The sequence below is a fragment of the Ornithorhynchus anatinus genome, chromosome 2, assembly GCF_004115215.2.
Source record: "Ornithorhynchus anatinus isolate Pmale09 chromosome 2, mOrnAna1.pri.v4, whole genome shotgun sequence".
NCBI lineage: Eukaryota > Metazoa > Chordata > Mammalia > Monotremata > Ornithorhynchidae > Ornithorhynchus > Ornithorhynchus anatinus.
Window position 1 is genome coordinate 16,584,962 of NC_041729.1, and position 18,652 is coordinate 16,603,613.

Here is an 18,652-nt window from a genome sequence, read left to right on the forward strand (position 1 = left end):
TGCCAAGTGGCAGAGCCGGGATTCAAACCCATGACCTCTGACTCCCAAGCCCGGGCTCTTTCCACTGAGCCACGCTTCTTCCCCCGAGAAGTTAATTGGGGAAGGCCTCCTGGAGGAGATGTGATTTCAAAGGAGCTTTAAAGACAGAGAAAGCTGTAGTCTGCCTGAAGCAAATGGAGCAGGAGTTCCAGGCATAGACGAGGGCGTGAGTAGTAGGGAGAGAGATGAGACCAAGTTGTAGTATGTACGTCAACTTGAATGGGATGAAGAGTGAAGATTGGGGCGGAGTGGGGGAAGAGTAGAAGAAAGAGAGAGAGCCTAATGTGGAGGGAAATGGGCAATGATTAGAGGTTTTCAAGGAGTAGGGAGGTGTGTGCAGAGTGAGATTTTAGAAAAATGATGGATTGGGGAGAGATTGGAGGTCTCTGGGAGATCACCACAGAGGCTGAGGCAGCAGTCACGAAAAAGCAAGCCCACACTTTTGTAAAAAACTATTTATTTATGAATAAATTTATGTTCAACATCTGAATCCTCACAGAAGGGTGCATGTCTTCAGTTTTCTCATGCACTAATTGCATTCGGCTTGTTTTCCGGCCAGTCCTTCTCTTACATAGCTTTTTGTTTTCTGTGCCACTTAGTCATCGTGGACAGAAATCAATCTCTCTCAGAAACTTTCGTTTAAGCTTGCAAAGCACTTGGTTCGAAGGGCCCGACTATAATACCTATCAGCTGAGTTCTAGGCCATCCCTGCCCCTTTGTAGCCCTTGTGTTTGAGCAATGCTCATCCCAGATGGCAAGGGGCCAGAAAAGGTTTATGGACGGTGTGCAAATCTATATGAGCTTATCAGTGTGCTGCCCACAGATACACTCTCGCCAACAGCACTGTCCTCGAGTCGAAGGACAATTTTTACACAGTCCCAGAACTAAATATGGGCCACACTCTGACTTCTTTTAATGGCTCAGTCTCACAGGAGTGCCTGTGAAAGGTACAGCTCTTTAAATTTCATTTTTAAAAATCTCTCCTTAAAGTAGGATAATAGAAATTGGAGTAATCAGTAGTTCTGTAATGCAAACTGCAAGACCACCCTAATGGCTTTGGAATCAAAATTGATTTGGCTACAAATGTCCTTCTGATGAACATATTTTTTTAAAAGGCTTCATGTTTTATAGGAAAATCCTGGAGTCTATGTACTGTCATACCTTAATAAAAATTAAGATGAAATAAAATTCTTATTTTACTTATGCTATTATGCCCTGTCAGAGGTTCTACCTTTACCATGATCGAGGCATAGGTTATCCCTCATTATGGTGTACTAAAGATCTCACTGTTGTTTTGTCAACTTGACTTCCTTGTTAATCATAATGAACATTACCCGCCGGGTTAACTTCTCTGAAAAAACCCTTGAAAATTTCACTGTTTTGCAAGGTGCCACAGAAGAAAAGGTGAATGGGAGACACTTGAATAATCACATTTTGACATTCATTATATGAATCTCTCTTCTGAAACATGACATTGAAAATGAATAAGTACTCGAGTAAAAAACTTTCTTTCTAGGACTCGATTTTTACAAAATACAGAACCACAGAGTTATTGTCTGAAGAAGTGTACTCTGCAAACCTCAATTATCTGTTCATCCCTAATTAGGCTAGGTATTCACTTCCTAATAAACTTGCCTTAGGAAATATTATGTACATTGTAATTTAAAAAGTGGCACATGGGAGAGTTGAAAAGTTTTATCCCTCTGTAAAGTGCAGTGGCCATTTTTTCAAGACTTAGGATTCTAAGTATCCACAACAGTGATGGTAGCAATTTCCAGCAATGGATTTTTAAGGGGGAAAAAAAAGAGAACCAACGCATTACCACATCTAAAACAAGAACTTAAATTCCTTATTTATAATTTTTTTAATTATCCTGCACTGAGCATTTTTGTCTGCATAGCAAGAGATGATTCACGTTATTAGAAAACTTTCTTTTCTATATCAACAGGAACACATCAAAAGAGATCCTCAGACCTATTCAATAAACTAAGTTCTCCAATATTCACATCTCTTTTCAAATCTTATTTTAAAATAACCTCTTCAAGACTTAAATTATAGTCCTGGCCTCATCTTGTAATGCAACTAAAACTGATGAAAGTAGTACAATATTACGTGTCAGCTTATGTTAAGAATTGCAAAAGTATATATAATTTGCTAAGAAAATTTTTTAAAATTTAATTTAAGCACATGGAAATAAGTCCATACTTGTTTCATTTTGAAAGCCATCTAAAACACTGAAACAATTGAAAAAACAAATTGAAAAAACAAATTGGAAAAATCACATAACACATTAATACAAAATAGATTTGAAATTAGCAGTTGGGGAAATTAAATTTTAGTGGGATGAATGGGTCTAAATTATACAGAAGACCATAAATTAGTATCTTAACTATGAAAGTTCATTTTAAATTAATGGCTATCTGAAAAAAATCAATTTAAAATATTACCTCTAAATACGGTACTTTGACCTTTATTTAGAATAATCAAATAAAGAGAACGAGTAAAATGAATTATGCTGTTCTCCTGACAAAAATTCAGTTTGGTAAAATATTTTAATTTAAACTTTATTAATAAAAATATACAAAATCAATCTTTATACCATTTCCTTCATTCTGTTTCAAAACCTTTGGTTCAACTTCAGGTAAACTGGTCATCACAATAAAATGATGTGTATAATTTCTTAACTGATTCTGCTTCACTCTGAAACCCAACCCTATAGTTTATTCTCACTGTTCAACTATTTATAAGATTTTAGGAAAGAGAACTGGGTCAGATCCTTAAAAATTAAACAAAACACTTCAACAGTGGAATCTTTTGCACTTTAACTCCTTTTATCCCATCATCGTAAAAAAATATATGTTCATTATAATACTACAGCCATTGCAACTGGCAAAAACCAGCACATTTTATAAATGTAATATTTCTGCCATCCACTATTATAAGTACTTAAGGAAAATACATCTTAATTTAACTGCTCCAAAAGTAAGGGTCTGATCAATTATGTCAGTTAAGGCAGTATATGAAGCAAATCTGTACATATTTTGTGGACTGGAAACTTAAATCTTATTGACAATTAAGAAGAACATTTGTTTTAAGAATAAACACAAAACACTCTATTTACATTTGCTCACCATGAAATTAACAAAACTTGCAATTTGGGATACAAAATATCCCCAGTAGCTAGTGAATGAGTTTGAGAGAGAGATAATGCCATAGAATTATTTGGCTGCTATCAGTGGGGGGAAGAGAAACGTTTTTTTTACCACAGATTCTATGCGAGAATTCAACAACATAACGCTCCAAATCCCTAAAAGCTTATGGTGTCAGCGGCCAATTAGGCCATGTCAACTTTATTAAAATGTAAGGAAATCAGCTTAAAAGAGAAAGGGATAAACTTGTTGCCTGTACCAACGTAGAACTTGTTCTGAAATTCCACCCTGCAAAGAGAACAGAAAGTCGTGATTATTCATTCATTCAATCGTATTACTGAGCACTTACTGTGTGCAGAGCACTGTACTAAAGCGCTTGGGAGAGAACAAAGACACATTCCTGCCCACAACGAGCTCACAGTCTAGAGGGAAAGTGAAAGGCTGATAAAATGGAGAAGGAAACCTCAATACTACTTACTCTGAAGGGAGCAACGACACTTCCTAGGGCAAAAATTTAGAATCCGTTCGCGGAGAGCAGAGAAATATCGGCTAAGGACCCTGGACAAACTGGGGGATGAGACGCAGAGAAAGGGCCACCCTGCCAATTCAGCAGCCTGGAGGAGGGGAGATATAGGGCGGAAAAGCAGACAGAGGCAGACTGGTCGACGGAAAAACGGTGGCAAGGGTTTTCTGGGGAGAGGAAAAACTGCAGCGGCCGCCACTGATTCTGAGTCATCTTTCCCTGCAGTGCTGAAACCGTGACTCCCTGCCTTTCCCCATATCCCTCCATCCCCAGCCATTGCGAGCACAAGTAATTATTGAGAGAGTTGGATGAAAAGATGAATGCCACAAGGAAAATGCTCTTGTGTATACCAAAGACATACTCTCCAGCATTGAGAACAGTGCTCTGCACCCACTAAGTGCTCAATAAATACACTATTGATGGACTGACACAAAAAGGGAAAGGGAAAAGGAGAGAAAAGAGAAGAGAAGAGAAAGGAAAACTTACCAATGCAGCCGTATAGCATGCAGAAATGCAGAAAGCCCTTCCATGAGTAAAAGAATGAACACTGTTAGAACGGCAAAGAAAGCTAAAACAGGAACCAGCAACACGACCCCGTAAGTTCTGTCCACACGGAGTCCCACTCGCATGATCATTTCCCACAGCACTTCTGATAACTCTAAAAGAGAAAATTCATTTTTCAAAATTAACTCTTTTTTTCTGGTTCTTAATAGGTCTCTCTCAACTAAACATCCTACAGTGGCAATGACTTCCCTTTGGGGTGATACAAACTCCAAATCAATTCGACATGTAAAAATCGGCATCACCATTCAACAAAATATCACGCCTCAGTTACGATTAAAGGAAACTTACAAATTCGGTTAGTAAATGTACTAGCCTACAGAAACACTTTAACACCTCATCCTTGGTCTGAGAGATACTCGGGAAATCGGGAAAATTAAATCAATAATGTTTAATCTCTTGCCATGGAGAAATCATAACACCTGGGGGAGTGGCTACAGGTGACAATGTATATTGTGACACATACTGTGCTCTACCCAGTGCTTAGAACAGTGCTCTGCCCTGTGCAATTGACTGATAATGCATTTAGTGCGTCTAGCACAGAAGGGAAAATGGGTTGCTTTAATTCTTCGTAGGATGCCTTCCGTGGCCCCCTAGAGCACAGAACCAGGAGATTATGGTGTCTTCGCAGCAGGTGACATCAGAGAGAATAAAGTGAAGGGACAGTGGAGGTTGTTTTTCTCTGCTACCGAGGGTGCATGGTGGTCTCTTGTGGGGAAGCCACAGGTCAACAATAATAATAATAATAATGTTGGTATTTGTGAAGCGCTTACTATGTGCTGAGCACTGTTCTAAGTGCTGGGGTAGACACAGGGGAATCAGGTCGTCCCACGTGGGGCTCACAGTCTTAATCCCCATTTTACAGATAACTGAGGCACCGAGAAGTGAAGTGACTTGCCCACAGTCACACAGCTGACGAGTGGCGACGACGACGACAGCATGGCTTTAACACAGGTCTGGGAGTAAGAAGACCTCCACCACTTAGTACCTGTGTGGCCTTGGGGAAGTAATTTCACTACTTTGTGTCTCAGTTCCCTCAACTGCAGAATGGGGATTCTTTTTTTTTTTTTAATGGTATTTGTTAAGTGCATTCTATATGCCAGGCACTGTACTAAGCATTGGGGTAGTCAGGTTGGACACAGTCCATGTTCCACAAGGGGCTCACAATCTTAATCCCCATTTAACAAATGAAATAACTGGGGCACAGAGAAATTAAGTGGCTTGCCCAGTGCCACCCATCAGACAAGTAGCAGAGCTGGGAATAAGAACCCAGGTCCTTCTGACTCCCAGGCTCATGCTCTCTTCACTAGACCATGCTGCTTTGAATACCTGTTCAATATTTATCATTACTGTGGTATTCGTTAAGTGCTTACTAGGTGACAAGCACTGTTCTAAGCGCTGGGGTAGGTACAGGGTAACCAGGTTGCCCCATGTGGGGCTAACTGTCTTAATCCCCATTTTACAAATGAAGTAACTGAGACACAGAGAAGATAAGTGGTTTGCCCAAGGTCACACAGCAGGCAAGTGGCGGAGCTGGGATTAGAACCTACATCCTCTGACTCCCCAGCCTGGGCTCTTTCCACTAAGCCTCGCTGCTTTTCTTCTCCCTCCCACTTAGACTGTGAACCCCATGGGGCCCTGATTATCTTGTATCTACCCCAGCACTCAATACAGTGCTTGGCACAAGGTAAACACTGAAACAACATCATTATCATTATTTGTGATAATAGAGATTAAAAATTAAAGCTGCTATTTAAAGACTTACGTGCATGAGCCAGACTTAGGGCCCAAAGTCTGAGATAGGATGCGGTGTTGGAGACGCATCCTAAGCAGTATTCAATGGAATGAATGGCTTGAGTCATAAAAATTTCTCCAAAGTTGAACTAAAAGAGACCCATGGACGTGCATTATAATTCATTCTATAAACTATAACAAAGTAACATTCTTTCACAGGCCACTGGTTCATGCCATTTAAACAAATCATTGAAAATAAAAATATAATAAAACAAGTCTATTTTTAATCACACCCTGGAAGATTTTTAAATGCTTAGATTTTACAATAATGGTAAACAATTTTGGCTCCCTTTTAATGTGGAGGTTATGTTCTTGACAAAACCCACAATAAGGATGTCACGTTACAGTACCCAGAAAGATGTATTTGTTGGAAGAACGCTCCTTAATACTGCTCTACCCAAAATGTGGAATGAAAGTGAACTGTGGAAGAACTAGGTGTGGGTGCCCTTCAAGGTTCAGTTCTGGGTCCCCTTCTATTCTGTTCCCTTGGGAAGCTCATCACCTCTTGTGGCTCTCGCAAGCTCAACATGTCCAAAACTGAACTCTACTTCTTCCCCCTCAAATCTTCTCCTTCCAACATCCCCATCACTTCTGACTACACCACCATCCTCCCCATTCTAATGCTAACCTTCTCACTGTGCCTCAATCTAGTCTATCTTGCTGCCAACCCCTCACCCTCGTCCTGCCTCTGGCCTGGAACAACCTCCTTCCTCAAATCCGATGGACAATTACTCTCCCCCCACTTCAAAGTCTTAATGAAGGAACATCTCCTCCAAGAGGCCTTCCCTAAGCCCCTCTTTCCTCTTCTTCCACTCCCTTCTGCGACACCCTGACTTGCCCCTGATATTCATCCCCAACCCCACAGTGCTTATGTACACATCTGTCATTTATTTATATTAATATCCATCTCCCCCGCTCTAGACTGTATGCTTGTTGAGGGCAGGGAATGTAAATGTGTCTGTTTATTGCTGAACTGTACTCCCAAGTACTTGGTACAGTGTTCTGGAACACAATAAGTGCTCAATAAATACATTTGATTGAATGAGTGAAACTCTCAAACCTGCAACATTGGCAATATCCACCAACTGCTTGCTTATGCCCTCCCTTCTGCCTGGAACATCCCCCACCCTTTGTATCCGACGGTTCCCGGTTTTCCCCATCTTCAAACTCCTTCTGAAATTACACTTGCTCCAGAAGGCCTTTCTTGAGTAATCACTCTTCTCTCCATTCTATTTACCCTCACTACCACTTCAGCACTTCCACCTAAGCACTTGGTTACTCCTTCCCTCCCCTCCCTTCACTTCAACCACTCTACCATCCCTTAGAAAAATCCATATGACTGCCTGAAATTAAGGAAATCTGCACAGCAATTACCATAAACAAATACTTTCACCTATGGTCATACTATATCAATAATAATTGCAACATTATTATTATGAAGAATAATTATAATACACATTCTACAATTATCTCTGTAACTCCGGTGGAAAATCTAATTAGCAAGAGTAGTTGAAAATGATTACCTCCTCTACATCTCTTTCTCTGGGTCCATCGCTCTCCAATTGGAGGTTTCCCTCTTCCATATTATGAGCTCTCAACAAAGAAATTTCTTCCTCACTGTCTTTTCTTACTAATGTATAACCACGCTAATAAAATGAAGAAACAAGAATTAGAACAAAACACTTAAATTTCTTCCTGAGTGTCTTTTCTTACTAATGTATAAACATGCTAATAAAATGAAGAAACAAGAATTAGGACAAAATACTTAAACTGCTTTAGAATGAAAGTGCTTTACGAGTGAAGGTTTTAATAGTGAATGACAACAAAATGATTTTTTCTTTTCTATTGGAGGCAGACTGAAGCAGAACTCTACTTTTAATGGCTCAGGGAGTATTGGCCATCTGACCTAAATAAAGCCCTTCGAGAGGGGTGGGAGGGTTCACACTGCCCCCCTCAGGGTTACAGTTCTAATATAGAAGAATTGGGAGCTTCTTAAAAGAAGCTTTAGGTTCTCTACTTGTATAGTTTAACAATAAAAGGGTTCTAAACAGGATCAGACGGTGACGAGGTAAGTTATGATGGGGTGATGAAGATCAACGATCCTGACCTCGAGCCAGAGGGGTTCTGGCTAGTCATGGAGGCCAAGGGGCTACTAGACTCCTCCAGCCCTCAGGGCAGCCACAACACTAGCTCCATGCCTCAGCGTCAGCTCACATTCAAGCATTGCTCTGACAGGCGGAGAAGGCGGGCAACAGCCCCAACTGAGGAAGGCTGGTCACAGATCACTCTGGGGAAGGTAGCGGATGGCGGGGGAAGGCCCAGACCCAATCCGCATCATGTCCGAAGACTGAGGGAGGACCATCACTCCCCAAAGCCCAAACTGTGCTGCTTGCCCCAGTCCACAAATGGCTCTAACCCAAGCTAGGGTTTCCCCACGGCTGCCCGCTGTCCCCGGAATCAGAGTCATGGTCAGGCACAGAGCTAGGCCAGCCCTGGAAGATGGCCGCACGACGGAGCTGACAGCAGCACCATTCTGAAACAGGCATGATGTCCTGGTATCCCAGCGCTTACTAAAGTGGCAGGCACGTAGAAAGTGCTTAACAAATATCATCATTATTACTATCATACTTGTGGAGAGGTCAAAAATCCTTAAGAGAGAACAACGGTTTGTAAACATATATACCAACTGATACATACTCTGAATGTTCCAAAGAAATGTCCTCCGTTGTGCAGCCAAAGTAGATAAAGTGGTTTTCCCAAGAATAACACAGGTACCGAAAACACTGCGATAATAAGCAAAAATCTCTGAAAATGACCCTACAAGAGAGAGGAGGGAAGTGGTAAAAGATCTCAGAAGAAGAACTGAGGTAACGTAAAAGCTGACCACCACCACAGGGATTTGATCTTAGTATAAAAAGCCACAAATAAAGCCATAGATAAAAAGGCCACACATTGTTTTTTTTGGTACACTCTAGTTTCAATCCTTTAACCAAAACAAAAAAAAAAGTTCACATCCATCATATTACTTCCCCTGAAGAAGTCTCTTTTCAACTCGGATATATTTCATGATTAACCAGTCCTGTGCATAAATTGATCATTAAATTTGGCAGCCGCCAAGTCCCATGATTAAGATAACTCTAAAGCTTAGTACAGTCAAGGATCTAAAATACTCAGTCCAGGACAGACTGAAAAGAAAGAATATATTTTTTACTTCTTCCAATAATTACTATAAATGTTCATGACATGCTTTATTTACCAGGTACATATTTGCAAATCTTACTAGGGATAACTCTTACGTCTAAAAACAGGTATTCAGAATATTTTGTAATGGTTATGGTATTTTTATAAGACATTCAGGGGCCCAAATGACCTAAAATCCACAAAATTCTGAAGTCCACACACTACTCGGTGTCATGGTTTGGAGATGTTTGATTTTATGTACATGTACACAACACACTCCTCACAATGTTACTATATGCATATACACACACACACAAATACACAGACCACTGGCTCTGGCCACTATTTTGCAATAGAGACTTTAGTTAAGCATTTAACTTCAGTTTCAAGCATCATAATCTGTTAACTATGGTCAGCACTGTTTACTGGGCATGTGACCTAGATAACCAAGTCTGAAATGTACAGTATTTGGAAAAGATAGACTGCATCTCAGAGCAAAGCATTAAAACTGCATTTTTCAGGATGCCCAAAGATGAAAAGGACAAATGTGAAAATATAATGGGAGTGACTTGTTGGCTGGGACTAAAATAAACTAATTTCTGTGATTGACTCCTGTTTTCAATACATGCTTTAGCTAGAATGTGATTAGGGAATTAGAGAGTTCTCCAACTGACAGAAGCAGGCTGTTTGGGCTTGGTGGGCTGTGTTGTCAAAAAAAAAAAATCTGCTGTGATTATGTGCACGTGAACTGCAGCGGAATGGGTGAGTTGCAAGAAGTGTTGCAAGTTTACAGGCCTCACATTATAGCAATACTGCATGTAAAAACTTTTGATCTCAAAGTCTCTTCCAGTTCAATAATGATTTCACAACTGTAAGAATCTCTTTTTGTTTCAACTTTGAATGATCTTCCTGAGCCTACAGACATCCATATGTACATAAAATCTGTTTGCTCCATTTTGAGGAGTCCAAAGAAAAATATGAGCACTTTGATTTCATCAAAATGTTGTCATTCAGGACATTCAAAGAAAATAGGATGGCTATTAAAGCCTTGCTTCATAGCTTTTCATGTTTATATTTTCATCCTGAATGGCCTGTACCCATCTTAATACAATTATGAGTGAAAGATTGAGTCCTAAATAATTGCATGAACTTCCAAAAAATAAAGCAGTAATCATTAGCAGTTATTACGATGTGACCAATATTATTTTCCTTTCAATTTTTTTTCTCTGGAAAGAAAAAATATACCATCAGGATCCATTAGTCCAATTCTACACTAGAATGCCTGCTTCTCAAAGTTGTAGAATCAAACAGAAAAATAAGATGAGTCTAGCTTAATCCGTCACATCAAAAACCTAACTAGTCAACTCTCAAAGAAAACAAAATACATATTCTAATTAATGAGTCTAGTGTGCAGGCTAAATCCTCAGTGTCTTAGAAAGTGACTTAAATCTGGCTCATCACTTCAGCCTCTAAAAGATTGGAAGACGAAGGAGGAAAAGGAACTCTAATGACACTTTTTTCTGCACATCGGCCACTGTGGAAAAGTTTCTGGTTCAAATCTGCACAGGACAAGGCTATTGTTAAGTGCCTAACGATAGCGGAAATTGCTTTTTGTGGACAGGACCAATATTTTGGGGGCTATGTGCTACTAATAATAATGTTGGTATTTGTTAGTATCACTTCCAATACCCTGGAACCCTGATAGTAAGTAGGGTGACCTGCCTGACCAACTGCTTTCCTCCCTCTAAACTTTCCCTTCTGCCCCACTACCTCCCTGACCAGCTTCAAGGGCACCCCTAGAGTTCTGGCAGAGACTGGAAGGAAGAGGAATAAGACAGTTCTCTTACAGCATTGTGGTTATATTCTTGATGATCACTTCATTAAGGAAATTTGTGTTTTGGTCAGTGTGCACAGCTGCTTATAATTATTATTATTGTTCTTTTTATAACGACTACAATTTGCCACTTTACTAAGCATTGGGCTAGATAGAATACACTCATCTGGACATATTCTAAGAGGGGGTAGAACAGGTATTTTATCCCCTTTTGATAGATGAGGCAACTGAGGCACAGAGAAGTTAAGTGACTTCCCCGGAGTTACACAGCAAAGTGGCAGAACCAAGATTAGAACCCAGGTCCCCTGACTCCTAGGCCCGTGCTCTTTCTATTAGGCTAGGCAGTTTCTTCTGATACCGTATCACATACATCCAGACAGGTTCGTGTTGTTGGAAAAATGTTCCTGAATTCCTCCAAAGTGTGTGACTGAAAATGCAAAGCCCTTGGGTAAATGTGGCCAATTGTGTGGACTACCAGATCAATAAGAATCACTCTAAAACACAGTCTTAAAGGAAAAAAGTCCTAGCTATATCAGTCATCCTAATGCTTTCAACTGAATTTTCAATACAAATTTCTAGTTTTCAAATACCCCTATCATTAGCTAACAAATAAATCAGGTATAATTAGCAACAAGCTGAATCTGCAAAATGCATTTTGCACTATGCTACTGGATTTGTCCTGTACCAGGGCAGCTTTGACTTTTATTTCAAGAGTTACAAAGGTGTTAAAGAATACAGCAACCCAAATTAACTTAGATTCTCTCTCAGTTTTTTCTCTTTTTTTGTTTTTGTTTTTAATGATACCCTCACACTATTGGCTGGGACATTCTTTCTCTCTCTGCCTCATCTTTTTTTCAGTTGAGATACAAGCCCAAGAGGCTATCAAAACAGCGACAAGAATTCACATTAAAAAGATTACCAACCTGCCCTGGATAAAGCTCACTCGATCCACCCAAAGGAAACAGGAACATATTAATGAATTCAATCAGAACGCTTGGAGCAGTCCTGGAGTTTTCTGCTGAATAGGCAAGCCATTTATACAGAATCATAAATATAAGGTATCCAAAGATAGAGAGCATGAAGAGGAGTTCAGGGATGCAAACCAAATAAATATTGTACTTCTTCTTGAAATGCCTAAAAAGAAATCCAATGAACACAAAGAATAAGATTCAAAAAACTTCAAATAATCAAAGGCAATTACTGAGGGCTTACTGTGTGCAGAGCACTGCGCTGAGCCCTTGGGAGAGCATGACACGGAGTTTGTTGGATGGATTCCCTTCTCAGAAGGGTTTTACAGTCTAGAGGAAGACCTTACAGGCTACAGGACTGCATAATATAAAGGAAATAATAATAATGATGATGGCATTTGTTAAGCACTTCTATGTGCAAAGCACTGTTCTAAGCACTGGGGGGGATACAACGTGATCAGCTTGTCCCTCTGGGGCTCAGTTTTCCTCCCCATTTTACAGATGAGGGAACTGAGGCCCAGAGAAGTGAAGCGACTTGCCCCAAGTCACACAGCTGACAAGTGGCAGAGCCAGGATTAGAACCCATGACCTCTGACTCCCAAGCCCAGGTTCTTTCCATTAAGCCACGCTGCTTTTTACATGGTGACTGGAGCAAAACAAAAGCCATGAGACAGAGACTGTGTTCAACCTGATTACAATGTACCTACCCCAGGGCTTAGGACAGTGCTTGACCCAAAGCAAGTGCTTAACAAATACATTATTATTATAATTTTTATTAGTTGTTTCCAGCCCTACCTGGCAGCAGCCAGCCAAGCCAGTCACTCCCCCAGGGGGCCTCTCTGTTTCCATCCCTCCCCTTCATCCTCCTCCTTATAACCCTTGTCAAGTGGCCTCTTCCAGAGTCAGGCAATTCAGCCTCTCACAGCTTCCCCTGCACTGGGTTATTTCATGTCGATCCCAGTGAACGTTCCCTCTTATTCTGGCTCATGTCCCAGCCTCCAGGGTTCCTCATTTCTTCTTTAGATCAGCAGTTCGGCCTTATGTGTGCGTACTGTGAATTTCAGTTTCTTAGTTTTTAGTTTGTTTCAGTTTCAGAAGCAGCATGGCCTAGTAGTCGGAAGGTATGGGTTCTAATCCCGGCTCTGCCACACCTCTGCTATGTAACCTTGGGCAAGACACAACTTCCCTGGGTCTCAGTTATCTCATCTGTAAAATGGGGATTAAGACTGTGAGCCCCCTGTGGGACAGGGATTGATTACCTGAGTGAATGAATGGGATTAAGTACATAAAAGTTGATTCTGGTGTTTAAACTACACCTCCTGAATTGCAGGGGATCTGGGCCACAACAGGACAGCTGGGAACACACATCTCAGAGCTAGCTGTGTCACGGGTGTTCCACACCATCTTTTTATAATCCCTTCTTTGTGTGCCTAGGGAGAAGATGGACAGATTACCTAGAACCCAACTGTTCCTGGTTCAGAAAGAAATTGTGGGTCAGGATCAGGTGTCTGATGGGCAGGCATGGATTAGGGTTTTCAGTTATAGATGCTCATTGCTGAATGAATAAATTCAATGCCAAAACCACTTCTTGATGAAATCCACCTACCTCCATTTTTATTTTTTGAGAAATGCTGCTTTAAAATCCATCAGGCTCCCTGGCAGCCATCCCAATAGCCCCAGTGGTGTTAATAATAATGATGATGGTATTTGTTAAGCGTTTATTGTGTGTCACGCATTGTACTAAGCACTGGGGTGGATACGTGCAAAGCAGGTATGACACAGTCCCTGTCCCATGTGGGGCTCTCAGTCTCAATCCCCCATTTACAGATGAGGTAACTGGGACACAGAGAAGTGAAGTGACTTGCCCAAGGTCACAGAGCAGACAAACAGCAATCAGGTTAAAACCCATACCTTCTGACTCCCAGGCCCGTGCTCTATCCACTACTCCATGCTGCTAATTTTACCCACTGACTCATAGACCTTCAGCTTCCTAACAGCTCAATGACCAGGAAGTCTTTGCAGCCAGCCTGCTCTGAAGATCATCCTACACTCAACCTCTAGAGAAAGAGGGATTATAACAATTTCACTTTCTTCTACTGCTACCCAAATCTCCGTACTTACAAGTGGTTAAAGATTCCCAAAGCAACTCCAAAAACCATGTGAGTGACTCCCAATATCACAGACATTTTCATTTTGAAAGAGTTTAGGAAAGTGAGGCGATTGGTGGCCAAATTCCAAATCTAAACCAAAATAAGAAAAGACCATTAATTTGCTTAGCCTCCCCAGGCTACAACTATATCAGAACTGTGTCTTTGCTACTGTTTCACAAAATGAGAATGGATTCCACTAATCATAGGTATCTGAGGGGGGACCTGATGTCAGATCAAATACAGTTAAAATAAAAGTAATATAAGGGGGAAGTGGGGGCGGTCTTTATACTGGGAACCCGCCCTTTTACTCAGTTCCACTGCTTTAAATTACTCAGAAAAGTGGCTCTTGAAGTGTTTTCAAAAATCAAACACTAATTTAATGATATCCAACGATAAAGTATTTCCCAAAGGCTTCATCAAGTTAGAACTCGGACTGAAAATCTTATTCAAAGTTTATGTTGAATAATCTGTTCAGGGACTTTAAATGGAGGACTTTTTATTTGTTTCCGAATAGCAACACAGTAACATCCTCACTCTTTCGAATCTTGTACTTTTTTTTTCCAATTTGTACAACTCCCAGCTATTAAGATCCATATGACTTTATAATCTGAGGCCCTGAATTTCTTCAATAATATTGGGGATCATATCATATAGCTATATCTGTAAAGATGCCAAGAAATCAAAATAACTTTATTCACTAACAAGACAGACAAGAAGCTAATTCTTGAGGAATTAAACCTTAAGATAATCCTTTTCAAAGCCATATCTTGCTACTGAAGTCTGCCTTAAGTCTTACAGTGGCATTTTTCAAAATTAATATCTAAAGGGGATGAGGAAGGATAAAGAGCATACCCTTTAACAGTTCCGTCAATCTCAAGCTACTTGTTATTTCTGTGTTGGCATAACAACTGAAATCAGCTAATGATATTTAGGTGAAAAGATCAGACCCTCTGTAGCCACTCTCACACTTTCCGATAGTTCTCCGCAAAGCCCCTGGATGTTTCAAATTGGAAAGTGAATAATCCATATGAAATTTAGAGGGCCGATAAATTCTTAAAAACAACTTAAGTAAGTGGGACAGAGAATTCACTCAAATAAGGCAGTGACCTGTTTCGTGAGCACTTTGAGAACTTCACAAAAGATGGTCGCTAGTCTTTCAATGATGAGAATTGGAGGATGATCATCACACAAAAATAACCAAAAAGAAATAAGAGACTGACCGGATCTACCCCAAAAGGGTAAGGGCCCATGAACACTCCAGAAATGGCTGGATTCAACTGCAGAAACTGGTTAGAGGCCACATCACTTTCACTACAATGAAAAACACATCCAGAAACAAAGATTAAAATGGCAAAGAATGTCTGGTTCCCATCCTCTAGTCTTGCTACAAAGCTCAGAAAGGGCACATCTACTTTTACAATGTTCTGAGGGCTAAAATCACACCCAATCCCGTAATCCGAAGGCAGCTTCTATTCGGTATTTTTCAAGATTGAGAAATATATCTGATAACGAGTCACTTACGTCCAGAGACCAGATTGGTTAACTCCTTCTGCAGCCTTAGCAGGTACGTACATTGCTGAAACATTCCATTTTGAGCCAAATATGTTTACTGATTTTGAAAAGCAATCATTGTAAATGAGGCCTGTATATACTGAGAAAAGTCCCATCAGCAAAATGACATAACGTCCGTCAAAAAACATCTTCATGATCTGCAAATAGCAAAGTACAGTAGTCAACTAGTATACACCATCATTATCTGTAGGAAGTCAAGAAAAATATATTAATAAAATCACCCCCATCTACAGAAGTTACTTGTTTTAACATCATTCTTTAGGTGAACTCATTTGTGTGAGAAAAATTATGCAAGTGGTTTAATTTCCAAACTCACCTTAGAAATATTTTTTCAACTGACTGGACTCAATTTGAACACTACAGTTAGTTTACTCTAATAGTTTCTCATCTGATCAATCAATGGTATTTTTTGAACACATACTATATGCAGAGCACTGTACTATGCACTTGGAAGAGTACAATTCAACAGAATTAACAGACAGGTTTCCTGCCCCTAACCAGCTTCCAAGCTAGAGATCTCTCTCCTTTTCTTGGCTGATAACTATCAGTGCAACTTTCCATACTGCCAAACTAGAGAGAGGGGCTGAGATGAATCAAGACAAAATGACCCCACCAAATAACTGGAGAAGCAGCATGGCCTAGTGGATAGAGCATGGGCCTGGAAGTCAGAAGGTCATGGGTTCTACTCCTGGCTCTGTCACTTGTCTGCTGTGTAACTTTGGATAAGTCACTTCGCTTCTTTGTGCCTCAGTTAACTCATCCGAAAAATGGGGATTGAGACTGCGAGCCCCTCGTGAGAAAGGGACCATGTCCAACCCGATTTGCTTGTATCCACCACAGTGCTTAGAACAGTGCCTGGCACATGGTAAATGCTGAACAAATACCATAATTATTATTATAACTCGTGGTGAGATTCGGATTCCTGGTGGTAACTGCTTCTGTTTCCAGCTTGAGGTAAGTCTGCATCCTTGCCCCCAGAAGCCAAATTTCAGATCCCAGCCAGAGCACTGGACACACCTGGGACTTACTAGCAAACAGGCCTCCAAGAACAGTGAGGTTCAGTGCAGAGTTAACATACCACTCCTAGCTACTCAGGCTTTCAAAAAACCCTCAATTTAAAGCCACCAAACTGTTAGAGTGACAATATCTGAATACATTCATCTACTCATCGATTACAGATTTTTTTAATCCCGAAAAAGAGCAGGATGCCCCCCTTCATTCTATTTGTAACTATGGAACACAAAAGCTGAAGCATAAAGGTAAGACTCAAAGAAACAACAAATCAGAAAATGTCAAAGAGAGAAGGGAACAACCAATAGAATTAACCAAGCCAAAATATTTGGGTCCTCTTTGAAGCACAAAGTAGATTATTTGGGGATTCCTACATGAGTTTTTTTTTTGGTCTGGCTTGCTTTATAAAACAGCGTGTCCTGGAAATATCTATCCACCTAAGCGATCCCTCAGAAAATGATCATGGAAATCATTTTTCAATAATTACTGATCACGCTGCATTGGGACTGCATTGGAATAGCTGGAGTTCAAGGGAAAATTAAGAGAACTTTTTCCCTTAACACACAGTTTCCCACCTGTGTTACCTCAAGCTTCCTTCAGTAAGAAGGACTGATCAGCAATGCAGTTGGGATCCCCTTCTCTATGTTGGGTTCCCTTTGGGGGGGACCCCCCACCAAGCTGATGGCAGCAATGGAGAACGAGGCGCAATACTGCCCAGTCCAGCTACACTGTCCGAAATGTTTAAGGGTTCCCCACCCATTATCTTCTGCCTTAGCTACATTGGGACAAAGCACCCCACAAGCATCTTCCCTCCTGCTGGGCTCCTCTAGGGACTGAGACCCTGGGGCAGTGACTCACGGCTGAGAAGCTGGTGGGAATCAGTGGGGCCTAGCGGCTTTAATCCCAGCTTTTCTATTTGTCTGCTGTGTGACAATGGGTGAGTCATTTAACTTCTCTATGCCTCGGTGACCTCATCTGTAAAATGGGGACTGAGGCGGTGAGCCCTATGTGGGACAGGGTCTGTGTCCAACTCGATTAGCTTGTAATAATAATAATGATGGATTTGTTAAGTGCTTACTATGTGTCAGGCACCAAACTAAGCGCTGGGGTGGATACAAGCCCATCAAGTTGAACACAGTCCCTGTCCCATGTGGGGGTCACAGTCTCAATCCCCATCTTACAGATAAGGTAACTGAGGCACAGAGAAGTGAAGTGACTTGCCCAGGGTCACACAGATCCCAGCACTTAGTAGCATGCCTGGCATGTATAATTAGAATTTAACACATACCATTAAAAAAATAATCAAAAACAAAGTCACTCAATTTTCTGGCTGCCCAACTGACTCAAAAGAAAGTCCCAAAGGGATTGTTGAGACTTTATCAGGAAAAGGATAAAGGCAGAGAAGAGTACTAGACTGACTCCTAGAATTTTAGTGGTGTCTTCAAGAATGAGGATTCACATTTAGGCTATTTAGAGAAAAGATTCAACTTTTATGCTTTTCTACAGAGCTATGTAAAAATACAATATCTGCCACTGCACTTAAAATAAAAGGGAAGGAAAATCCACCAACATGCTCTAGTAGCCTTACTTTCCAAAGCACAAAACAATAATGTAACACTGTCCTAAATTTGTAAAAGCTCTTTAAAGAAACCAGTATATACTCTGAACATTATTGTACTCATAATGGACCCTAAAGATGGTTCATGTGGCATGATGTAATGGAAAAATTTCACGTTTTCTAGCAGTCTGACCTAAAGAGAGATGAAAGACTGATTCTGTTGAGCTCTCAAGTGTCTCTGATAAGAATCGGTTAATAACTTAATGGCTATAAGAATTGACTTACATTTTCCACAGTGCTGAAAGGCATAGTT

The 18,652-nt window shown here is 40.6% G+C and overlaps 1 protein-coding gene across 1 annotated transcript in view; it reads right to left on the reverse strand.

Moving 5' to 3' along the window:
- Positions 1–479: 479 nt before the first annotated feature.
- Positions 480–18,652, reverse strand: part of ATP6V0A2 (ATPase H+ transporting V0 subunit a2) — a 47,300-nt gene continuing 29,127 nt past the window's right edge. Inside the window, 9 exon segments of the mRNA XM_039911273.1 lie at positions 480–3,476; positions 4,198–4,369; positions 6,038–6,155; positions 7,590–7,712; positions 8,764–8,883; positions 12,004–12,214; positions 14,170–14,288; positions 15,419–15,509; positions 15,720–15,907. Coding sequence (XP_039767207.1) covers positions 3,374–3,476; positions 4,198–4,369; positions 6,038–6,155; positions 7,590–7,712; positions 8,764–8,883; positions 12,004–12,214; positions 14,170–14,288; positions 15,419–15,509; positions 15,720–15,907 — 1,245 coding nt within the window. The 3' untranslated portion in view covers positions 480–3,373.